At 47.6% G+C, this 12,271-nt stretch overlaps 1 protein-coding gene across 1 annotated transcript in view; it reads left to right on the forward strand.

Moving 5' to 3' along the window:
* The window catches only part of LOC124275905 (E3 ubiquitin-protein ligase UBR4-like), a 171,897-nt gene that overhangs the window by 34,184 nt on the left and 125,442 nt on the right, over nt 1-12,271 (forward strand). The window contains 8 exon segments of the mRNA XM_046711589.1: nt 221-303; nt 815-900; nt 1,532-1,772; nt 3,319-3,442; nt 3,976-4,078; nt 4,519-4,666; nt 4,967-5,046; nt 5,528-5,650. Of these exon segments, the coding sequence (XP_046567545.1) occupies nt 221-303; nt 815-900; nt 1,532-1,772; nt 3,319-3,442; nt 3,976-4,078; nt 4,519-4,666; nt 4,967-5,046; nt 5,528-5,650 (988 nt within the window).

Genomic DNA, 12,271 nt, shown 5'->3' on the forward strand with positions numbered 1-12,271 from the left:
GAAACTTTCATTTATTAACACATCTTCCACTTAACAAAATACAATAAACAGTTTGACTCCAGCGTGACCAAGACAGCATACAATTCCCTAAACTAAACAATATTATTTCTTCCTCAAAGATTTAAGAGTAAAGAAAATTGGACTAAGAGTAGAGGTTATGTAAATCATTCTACATTGAACTACATGTATTTGAGATATTTTGTGTGGTATTGTACACTAGAACATCCCTGAACGAGGAGCATGTGAGCAACCTGGCTACACTCATCAGGGAGATGGACAAGGAATGCTACAAGGTTGGAAATGGTAAGTTCACTAGTGGTCATTCTGGGCTTTATCACATCTAGATTTTATTAACAGAAACTGAAACTGTAAAATGTTTTGTAGTGTGTTTGTTGATGTTAATCAGAAAGGGGCTCAAAGCACATCTCTTCGACATTGCCTGTGCTCAGTGTTGTGTTTATCTTGTGAAGCGCCTTGGAGTGATCTAGAAGTAGTTCAAATAGAGCGCTATAGAAATGTGGCATATTATTATTGTCATTCACAGCCAAAAAATGACTACAAACCAGCAAAAAGAATAGGTTTTACATTATTTTGTCGGGACAAAATTCAAGCAGAGCATTTATGCAGAACACCTTAGTAACATTCATCAGTTTCTCATACCATCATTTATATTGATATTCATTAATATACTGATGATATCGATGTAGTCACATTAAACAATATTAGGTTTATTTCAGCACAATGAAATGGTTCAGTACACAATTATAAAGGGATATGGCTTTGATTGCCTTTGTCATTCCTCTCCTTGTTTCAGATAAAGTGTATGAGGATATATCTGTAGCCCTGGCCAAACTGAATCACAGTCTCATAGCAACAGGCTGCCTGTCTGACAACCTGCAGGTACGTTGTTCCTCTTGATGTATCAACGATGTTTACATATATATATTGTTAGAGGCTTCGTTTTAACTATCTAGGTGGTCAGTGACAGAGAATGGTGTACATCAGTATATGGACAGGTTGCAGTAACTCTAGTCTTATACTGTGTCATGTCTATCATGATTGGCAGGAGATCTCACAGACTGGAATATGGACTAGTAAATATGTGAAATGCAAAAACGATGTGTTTTGATTTTATCTACCCATGTAGTGTGTCCTGTGTATTGCTTACAGTTAAATTAATCTGATATCTCACAGACTCTAATATGAACTATCATATATGCAAAGTAAAAAGTATAGTTGTTTTGACGTCTGCAGACTGTGTAGAGTGTCGTGTAACTATTGGTAATCGCTGGGGATGATGCACATTGGGGGTGATAACCAGCTATTAAACAATAAAAACTATAAAAACTGAGTGGTAACCTTGATAACCTTGTTGTGGTGACCTTGTTGTGGTGACCTTTGTGGTGATTGACCTTGTTGTGGTGACCTTGATAACCTTGTTGAGGTGACCTTGTTGTGGTGACCTTGATGACCTTGTTGTGGTGACCTTGATGACCTTTTTGTGGTGACCTTGATGACCTTGTTGTGGCAGGATGTGCTGCTAGTCCAGCTGGGAGTGTCACCCAATTCTGTTGACCCCTGGCCACTGACCGTGTACCCACGGACGCTGGCTGTGCTGGCCGAGGTGCTGCTCCTCAAACAGCAGAAGGAGAGGGAGGCCAAGACCATCAAGAGTTACAGTGACAACGCAGTCATCAATATCTGGGTCAGGTTCATTGTCACTCTCAAGACAGCCATCCTCAACTTCGACAACAAAACGGAACAGTTTGAAGGTAATAATGTTTAGTTGTCTTGTCTATAGTGAAACCTTGTTAATCCATACAGCATTATTCCCTTTGAATTTGTCTGTCTGAAAATATATTCAGATTAATGAATCAGTGGGTGTGCAGTCGGTTAGTAGTACTAAGTGCGAGGGAGCCGTTGTACAAAGCAACTCATAAGTCTATGTTAAGGCAAGAGAGTTTCGATCACCTTAGCACTGAGATCACTTTGTACAATAACACCCAGGCTAGTAAGGGCCAGGGACCCATAAAGATCCGGGTTAGAATTGATCTTCAGTAACCCATGCTTGTCTTAGAGGCGACTAACGGTCTTAAGGTGATCAGGCTCCCTGCCTTTGTTGACACATCTCAATTGCGTAGATCGATGCTCATGCTGTTTATAACTGGATTGTCTGGTCCAGACTCAATTATTATACCCCCGCTACCAAGTAACGGGGGTATATAGCGTTCATTCCGTCCGTCCGTCCATCCCGAAACTTTTCCGGAGCATATCTCTTAAAGTTTACATGCTAGGTTCACCAAACTTCACACACATGTTAATCATTACCCATTGATGTGCCTTTTGCTATTTTAATTTTTCTTCACAATTTTGTTTTATTGCTGTTTCCATGGAAACACGACTTAGTGCAAAATGTGTTTGATGGTTTTGTCCGGAGCATATCTCTTAAAGTTTACATGCTAGGTTCACCAAACTTCACACACATGTTAATCATTACCCATTGATGTGCCTTTTGCTATTTTAATTTTTTTCAGAATTTGTTTTGTTGCAACAAGTTCAATTGTATGTCAGGTTTCCATGGAAAACACACAAAAAAAATGTTTCCATAAATTATTACTGTAATCAGTACATGGCAAAACTATTATCTAACATGTATATAAAGTTTAGTAGAGTCAAGGAGAAAGTCTTGTGAGCTGCTGATCCTTGTCACATTATATATATCAATATCAGTCATTTCCATGTCCCAAAGTGGGAAGCGGGGTTATGTGAGCTGTGCTCACTTCTACACTTGTTTACAGACCACCGCCATATAGTTAGAATATTACTGACTGCGGAGTAAAACTAAACTCACTCGCTGTTGAAAATATCTTATTTTGTTCATTACCCAACCTGCCCTCAACGGGACGATTCCGAGCGATTTCCAGGGAAAAGGCCCCTTCACTCCTTGTGTTCTTGCGCACCAAACAGTCCGGTTTTAAAATGGACTGGTGAACTGGTGTCTTTTGGTAGTTTATCGATTTTAAGAATAAAATCTTAAAACCCGAACGCGTAGCCTTCTAATTCTCCCTTTCTTCAAAGTGTGTCACTATAAACTCTGCACAGTAAAGACCCTGGTTGAATTTTCGACTCCATGGGTACAATGTGTGATGCCCATTTTCTTGGTGTCTCCTGCTCTGATATTGCAGGAATATTTCTGAATAAAATCAGCGTAAAGCTTTAAACTTACCCGGGTTGAATTCCCTCAATGTGTGATGCCTCACTTATCCTTATGCAGATATCAACGCGGAGCACTTACTGCACTCACTTATCCTTATGCAGCTATCAACGTGGAGCACATGCAGCTGCTGCTGTTCCTGTTCCACAGTCTGCAGCTGATGCAGAAGAAGTCACTGCTGCTGCGCATAGCGGAATGTATCATCACACTGGCAAACATGGAGCCTGAGTAAGTATAAACTCATCCCGCATATCCTCAAAAGGTGGACATGTTATTTCCATTGTAAGAGTAAGCTAACATTGGATAAGGTCATCTTTATATCAGTGTGTCCCACATGAAACAAAGCAACAAAACTTGCTGTTACCGCAGTATTACATTGCAAAACAGACCTCCCATACTGTCCTACATACCGGGTACTGTAAATCATGAAATTTGATATTTTTGCGAAAATTGAGAATGACTGGAGCTCGCAAAAATATCATGGCGCAATTTATTATTCACCAGTTCATATAATCAACAACAGATCTAGACAATACATCAATTAAGCAATGACAACAACTTGGGGGGAAGACTTATTACTAGCATTACTAGTACTGACATATCACTTGTCAAACAGGGGATACTCGAACAAAAGTTACGCAGTCAGTGCATCTGATAGTCCAGACATGTGCCAACCACTCAACACACACCTGTCTTGTAAATGTTACATAGCCTGACATAGGTTAGCAGTTTTAATTTGAGAATGTTTTTATGTTGTGTAGGAAGCTGGAGACGACAGTGCCACTGCCGTTAAGCCGTGTGATGCTTGTCCTAGACTACCTGCTTCACTACTTCTACGACCCTCCAGCCACCTTCATTGATCAGGTAACATCAACACTGTCTTGTCACAGACATCCCTGTTGTAAGATTGTGTCCCTTGGCCATACCTGATCCACTGATCCTATTCTGAATCCCAGATTATGATACAGTGGAAACCGCCTAAGTAAAGACCGCTTAACTAAACAGACCTGATAAGTAAACACTTTTCTTTTGTCTCGGCAACTTCTTCATTAATTATCACTATTAGAGTCCGGTTAACTAAACTCGTATAAGTAAACAATACCGCTTAACTAAATGTCTTCTCACGATCCATGGAAGTAAATTACTTAACAAAAGAGACTTGATAACTAAATTAGCAATCACCACATAATGCGATATGAGGGGCAGTCGTGTCAGTCTCCAGTCAAACAAACATCCTACTTATCACACAATGTATGATTATTATTATTGATATTGTTAATATTATAATTATGGTTATGTTACAGGTCCAGTGGAATCTGTTCACTGTCCACACACTGACCCAAACAAGTGATCGTGACACGGGGGTCATCGCTAAAGCAAGTCATTTCTTTGTATGTCGGGAGGTAGAAGAGAACTTTCGCAAAAATCTCACAACACAAGAACTGTCTGAAGGTAATTAATATTGCAAGAAAAGTGTTACATATCTGATAATCTCTGTTTCTTTCAGTTTATTTCAAGACATAAATAAACTTCTTGTGATGAATGTTATTCAGTATGGCATCTTGATACGAGAGTTGGATAACTTGAAGAGAGAACGTCAAAATTCTGTTCATGTTGTAACAACTAAACTAGTATCCAAAGTCACAGAGTGAATGTGCAATTCTCCTTAGTTATGACATGTATCTGTTATGGGTACAGTGATGTTTGTTACCTAGTTGCCATGGCAATACTACTGTGTGTTTACCTCTACAGTGGGACATATGAAGCCCAGATTCTACAGCCTTGGACCAGGGGAGATAAACAATCAAGACTCGCCAAAGATAGATGGACTGGTGGGTATTACTATCACTGCATTTTTAACAGTATTTTAATTTATAACCTACTTAACAGGAATTTTTCCGAATGTCATAAATACTTCATAAGGAACAGGTGGTGGGGTATAGTTACTGGTTTAAACCACAAGGCGAAGGAAAGCAAAGCTCTAGGTAGTTGGTGAGTGACCATTAGACATGACTTCTAAACTTTCTAGAGCTTTCTTTAAGTTAGGAGATCCCAATACCTTTTAATAGAGATGATTGATGGTTATCCTTCAAAGTTCATCCGAAGAAGGATTTCGAGGATTTCGGAAGGATTAGATAATGCCAAACAGACTGGTTGTATATTCCACAGGGGCAAAGAATGCAATTGGAATACGCTCCGGTCTTTTGAACTGGGCATTAATGTCTCATAGACATTGAGCATACCCCTCCATTGTTAGGTGTCACCTTGAAATAAGTGGCCAGTTGTTATGTGTAAATATTTTGACTGTTACAGGCATCCAACTTCCTGCTGTCGAATGCAGAGACCTTGAACTACAACCAGCTGTACGATGCTTGTATCAGTCTGCTCATGGCTGGTTCACGATGTGACAAATCCAAGGACAAACTTACGCTACTGGTAAGGCTTACACGATTTCCTGTACTCTCTAGACATCCTGTGGTGTTGGGAGGCTCTCTCTAAGACGGGTGCTTGTGCAGAGTTGTGTCCCTTGGGCATAGAACAACCCTCCACCCTCCACCCCCAACCCCCATGGCTGAGGGTTTGAAATGTCTTAGCCCGGCAGCACTTGGGGCTTCCTCCAACAGTAAGCAGTTCAAAATGGTGTTTCTGTTAGACCAAGTCACTTACTACAATGGAGAAAAAAAGTACAGTTCAGTATTATTTTATAGTGTCTAATTGAAAGGGAGTTCCAAGATGCCTGCTCCAGTTGTATTTGAAGCTAGTGTCCACATGAATGATTCTTTTTTATATATTCCTCCTTGGGGTACTTATAAGCATTTAAATGTCCATTTAAATTCCCTACAACAGTTGTAACAATATTTGAATAAAATATTTACAAAACAAAAACTACGTTTTGTCTTTTGAGACCACCCTTACAGGGCCTTCCGGCCCCCTACAGCCAAGAGCAGGTAACTCTAGACCGTAACCTCGTACCTCACTTTCCATGCTGTCGTTGTACTTCCCGACAAGACGTGGGTCCATACCAGAAGGTTTTTCCTTGCGACTAAGAGAGTTATGAGTGTTTCAGAAACTGCAACTGTATGTATGGTTCTCTTTTTTCCCTGCATGGGCGAATTGGAGGTTTTTTCTGAATTTTTTCATTCATAATTTCTCGTTGTAACTTGGTACCTGTCGCGGTCGGCTCGCTAGTGCGTGTCAAGATGGCTGACAGGTCCCTTCGCTAGCCTTCCTGTTCATTGGTTTCCCATGTGGTTTTTCAATGTTACAGGTGGTTTTAGTGGTTTTTTATTTGTATCTTTGTACGTGTAGGGCGTATGTCTACTGCTCGCATTTTCTATATTACGCTAAAAACGTAATTGTTAGTTATGCTGCAGTGTGTACTAGGTTGTCAACTGCATGCCACGCTTGTCGCATTAGTTGTGTCGCCTACCATGCGCCTTTTTACATGTATTTGTATGTGGGTATAGGGTAGATTGCTGCACAGGTTTTTCACTTGTTGCAGTTTAAACCCTGTACTTCGTGCCTTGCTGCAATTCCCGCACGGGATTCCCACGAGGTTCTGCTTACGCTGTTTAGTGCAGAAGGAACATGAGGAAGAGGGGTGTGCGGCATGTGCCATGTTCTCGCCCAAACCATTCGGCGAGGCGAATAGACACGCTTGTTCTACAGCAACCTGCTTCGCTGGGTGATCTCTGGGCACAGGATCCCCGCCCAAGCGCCCCATAGTAGTAAGGGGTCCACGGAGCCGCTTCCCACGCTGAGCCGGCTCCCAAAAGCTAAGGCGGCTTCGCCTTCACGCACTCATGCCCCTTCTGCATCTCCTACTGCTTCCGTCTCTGTACCCGCCACCCCCTCTTGATTCAGCACCTGTAAAAGCGCTCCTGTTGATTCGTTAACCGCTTTTTTCCAGGAGCAGATGTCGCCAGTCAAGTCCCTGATTGATACGGGCGCTAGCGGGTTCCGTAAGGAGCTCAGCTACCGGGTCGCCGGGGACGGAGCTGACACATCTGGGGTTGGCTGCGCCCGAGCTTCGCTCGAGAACGCCACTCCCGAGGCGGCTTGATCCTGGCTTCGGCGCGGGCGATAGCATGCCCCTCGGCGCCTGGTGGCGACCTGGCTTTATGCGCGCTGGTCTGTCACAGGTGCCTGGTGCCGCGATACAGGTTTGCCCCTGTCATTGCCTGGTGTCTCGACTGGCGGTCGCCTAGGCTACCACCAGTTCGGGATACCTCGCGCCTGGCAGCCAGTCTGGGTGCCCGGAAGCCTGTTGCGGCAGGTTCCTCTCGGCTTTCTCGCACCTGGCGCTGGTTCCTCCCGCAGGGCTGCATGCTTTTCCCCTGGCTCCTCTTGACCTTATGAGTTTTTCTGGTCCTGCCTCTGGCGCCTCCTCGGGCGCTCTCTCAGGAGTCTGAGATTATGGCGGCCGAGGATTCTGCCGAGGTCGATATGGAGGAGGAGGAAGGGACGGTGGAATCGGAGGCGGAGTGCCATACTCCTTTGCCACGCCCCGCGGCAGGTTCGGGATAAGATCGCCGGGTCCTGCCGCAGGTGGCTGTTCCCGCCCCGCACCCGACCCCGCTGGAGTTTCGCTCCCGGGGAGGCGCTCGCGACCTAACCGGGTCGCAGAGGCACGCCACGCATTCTCCCCATCACTGGTCAGTGAGGTGGTGAATCCGCCCCTGGCTGGTACTCGCCGCTTTTTGATTTGCCTGACGCCGGGCAGGCGGTACCAGTTAGGTGAGGAGACGCTTCGAACCACCAGTGGTGGACGAAAGCGCCTTTGCCTCAGTCACGCTAGGAGGGTCGCTTCGCCTTTCCCTGGCCTCGCCAGGCAGGGCAGGCGCCCCCCTTTTCCGCTAGCACGCCACTGCCGCTGAAGTCTGCCTACCGGTCATTCAAGAATGTTACCGTGCGCCGCCCAGCAACTTAAAGTAGCCGCCCATTCAGCCTACCTGTCTGCATTGCAGGGACAGCTGGTGGCCCACAGCGCTGGCGTGCCGATTCATCGGAGTCGGTGCTCGCTGGCAGTTAACGGACGTGACACCGCGATCTGGCTCTGGACAGCATTCGGGCTGTACCAGCCAGATGATGGGTGCCGCCATGGGCTTGCGCTGCCTGTGGCTGTCTGTGGCGCGGTATTTGCCGGCCACACAGCAAGCTCTACTCTCATTGCCCTATACCATGGGATCTTCCCTGTTCCCTGGGGCCTTGCAGGTGGTAAGGGAGGCCGCGGAGGCTGTCTCTACCTTTAAGGACTCAAAGCCTTTGTTGGAGCAGCCCTCTGCTCCTCGCCATCGGCCCTCCCCGCTTGCGTCCGCTTACCCTTCTGCCTCGGCGAAGGATGTTGTTAAGTAGGCTGCCCCTTTGCAGTCCAAGCGGAGCAGGCGCACGAGAGGCAGGGGCAAGCCTGCTCCAGCGCAGCAGTCTTTTCGGGGCAAGGGGAAGCCAGCCCCGGCTTCCCACAGATTCATTCCCCAGAGCCCTTGTTGCCCCCACTCACGCAAGCGAGACTTGCCGACGGTGGGGTGCACTGCCTCTGCCACACGCCCCTGTCGGGCGGCCGGCTGTCCCTATTCCTCCGGGAGTGGGAGGCAGCCACCTCAAATCCCTGGGTCCTGTCCACGCCAGGGATGGCCATTTGCCACAGAGGAGGTGAGATCCTCCGTCTTCTCCGGGGTTCGCACACGCCGTGCCGACTTCCGCGACAAGGCGGAAGTCCTCCGTGCCGAGGTTCAGTCTTTACTGACCAAGGCGCCATCGAGGTGGTTCCTGTGAGTCAGCGAAGAGGGTTTTATTCCACCTACTTCCTCGCGGACCAAAAGGGACGGAGGGTTCAGACCCATTCTGAATCTCAGAGGGCTGAACAAATTACTGGAGGTGCCGCCTTCAGGATGGAGACACTCAGGTCAGTGATCTCCTCCGTCGAGACAGGGATTGGCTTACGCCAATCGATCTCAAAGACGATACCTCCATGTTCCAATGCACCCAATTCAAGAAGTACCTCCGGTTCTCCTTCGACGGGGCGTGCACCAGTTTCAAGGTGCTCCCCTTCGCATCTCCACGGCGCCAAGGGTGTTCACCAAACTTATGCTAATCCCAGCTCAATTAGCCAGGTCTCAGGGCAGGTGTTGTCACCCGCATCTGGACGATTGGCTTCTCAGGGCCTTAGGGCTCAGTTAAGCAGAGCCTCCTCACTGTGCGTGCTGGATACTCTGGTGTCACTGGGCTGGATTATCAATCTCAAGAAATCAGACCTCGCCCCGACGCAGGGATCTGATATTCTTGGGAGCCAGATTCAACACGGGCGCTAGGGATTGTTTCCCTTTCGACCGCATCGCCAAAGTCCGGCGGACTGTGTTACAGTTCCTCCAGTCCCCGCTAAGCGTCGGCCCAACATGGCTTCGCTGCTTGGCAACATGGCGCTTACAGTGGACGGGTTTGGCGGGCGCCGCTTGAGGATGCGACCAATTCAGCAAGCATTAGCTCAGCTGTGGTGCCACTCGCAGGGCTACGGTGATTATGCTCATAACGCCAGAGTGGTTAATCCCTCACTTGCGATGGTGGGGATGGACGCCGGGAATTTGTCCAGGGGATCCCCCTCGACACCCCGACACCTTCCCTCTCAGTTGAGACGGACGCCTCCCTCACAGGTTGGGGGTCCTGGGCGAAGCACTCAGCCTCCGCCTCTGGTCGGAGCGGGAGGTCAGCCTACACATCAATGTGTTAGAACTGAGAGCAGTCCGCAAGGTGTTCGAGTGCTTCCGGTGTTGGTGCAGGGCCGTGGTGGTCGCTCTAGAAATGGACAATCAAACGCACCATGTCTTACATTCTCAAGCAAGGCGGCACAGTGTCTCCGCCGCCCTTCAGGAGGCGGGCAGTTTCTACTGTGGTGCGATCAGTTCAACATTCGGTTTTGCCTGTTTATCTCCGGGTAGACAACGCCCGCGCAGATGCTCTCTCACGGGCGATACTAGCCCGACACGTAGTGGATGCTCAACCGGGAGATATTCGGGATTATCTCCCAGTTGTTCGGTCGTTTCCAGGTGGATCTGTTTATGCCTGGGGTGACGAACCAGATTCCTGTGTTTTGCTCCCGGATTCGGATCCGGTGCGTTAGCCAACGACGCTTTCAGCTAGATTGAACGGACAGGGTATTGTATGCCCCCGATAATACCACTGATTTCCGGGTCCTGTCGCGAGCTGACCGCGACAACCAGCTCGGCTACTTGTGCTTCTGGCACCCCATTGGTCGGCACAAAAGCTGGTTTCCGTAATTTCAGGTTTCTGGCTCAGCCTCCTGTTCTATTACCTTTTCGACCGACCTCCTATCCCAGAACGGAGCTTCCCACCAATCCCAGGATTCAGTGGGTGGCTTGGCCGCTATCAGGGATCGCCTCCATGCGAAGCGAATTCCTGCACCAGTTGCAGACACAATTCTGGCTTCGCTGGAGGGATTCGGCCAAACGCTCAATATGAGGATAGATGGGCCTGTTATTCGCTGCTGGTGTCAACAGGGGATTCTTGATCCCTTTCTACAGATTTAGTCTGTGTGTTAGAATTCCTCCAGTCTCGCTTGGAAGCCGGTCTAGCGGCTTCCACTGTTCGGGGATATTCTACGGCTATTTCTGCGCTTCATATTCCTGTTGACGGTGCTCTCTTGGGGCAGCACCCTCTTGTACAGCTTTTAGCAGGTGGACAGAATCCGTCCGTTGTCCGGACGGATTAGTCCCCGTGGGACTTGTCAATCGCTCTTGATTGGCTGTCCGTCCACTGTTTCACAATCTGTCGGCTCTTTCCCTCCAGCTGTTGACGTGGAAGACGGCGCTTTCTTGTGGCGGTGACTTCAGGCAGGCGGGGTTGGCGATATTCACGCAATGTCGGCCGATCCCGCTTACTGTTTTTCACAAAGACAGAGTGAGCATTCGCTGCCTGAGACTTACCGTCCTAAGAAGGATAGTCCCTTCCATGTGACGGCGCCTATTGAGCTCCCAGCTTTCACTCAGCCTTCCTGTCCGGTACCTCTCACGACGTGCTCACGCCTTAGATGTCCGTAGACACTTCAGGCTTATATCAAACAAACAAGGGTACCCGTAAGGGTAACCAATTGTTTTGTTGTTATGGCGGGTTCAGGCTGGTCTTCCGCCCACCAAGCAGACCATTTCTCGGTGGCTTGTCTCTGCCATACATATGAGTTATACTCAAACAGGGCGTATCCCGCCTGTTGGGTTGAAAGCTCATTCGGTTAGGGCAGTAGCTACATCGACAGCTTACGCTGCAGCCCTGCCCATTGAGGAGATCTGCTCACGGCTATTTGGAGCCGTCCGAAAGTATGCGCTCATCCGTCATTACCAACTTGACAGACTCTCCATTGAGCGTGCTCGGTTCGGTCAGTCAGTTCTCTCCAGTGGGCATGGTTCCACCTCTCTAGCCGATTGAGCTTTCGAGGTTTTTTATTGTGTGAACCATTATCTGCCAATTTTTAACACTGGTGTTGGGTTTTACAAATCTTGTTACATTTTCCTTTGGTGATGGGTTTTATGTGGTGCTGTTTTTTTATTCCCATGTCTCTTGCTTTCTAACCAAAAGCTCTAGACTAAACTGCCCTTGGAAACTTTGCTGTTCATATTCCGCATTTCGCTTTCTGGGTTTATTAAGGGACCCTTATCTTCACTTCCGGTAGATTACGGGAAGGAGGAGGGGTGTGTCTCGCTCGCTGCATTAGCGCAGGTTTCACTGGACAAATTTGCATACGCTTAACCCTGACCCTGGCTCATGCCCCCTGATTGGCTTTGGTGGACACGTGACCGGTAAGTGTGCCTTTTCTGCTATAATTAGCTTGGGAAATTCCACTTCTTGTCGGGGTGTTTAAGCAGACAGAATGCCGCCCTGAGATCCGCCTTTAGGAGTCTGTCTTATGCTTATAAGTATTTCAAGGAGGAATATATAAAAAAAGAATCGAACTAACCTGTAGAGGTTTCAGATTCTTTGAATATATTCCTCCTTGGGTACCTCGCCTCCCTCCCGATTCTGTCTGACTTCGTTCAGCATGGAAAGTGA

The sequence above is a fragment of the Haliotis rubra genome, unplaced genomic scaffold (assembly GCF_003918875.1).
Source record: "Haliotis rubra isolate DU_JTF1 unplaced genomic scaffold, ASM391887v1 Scf204, whole genome shotgun sequence".
NCBI classification, from domain to species: domain Eukaryota; kingdom Metazoa; phylum Mollusca; class Gastropoda; order Lepetellida; family Haliotidae; genus Haliotis; species Haliotis rubra.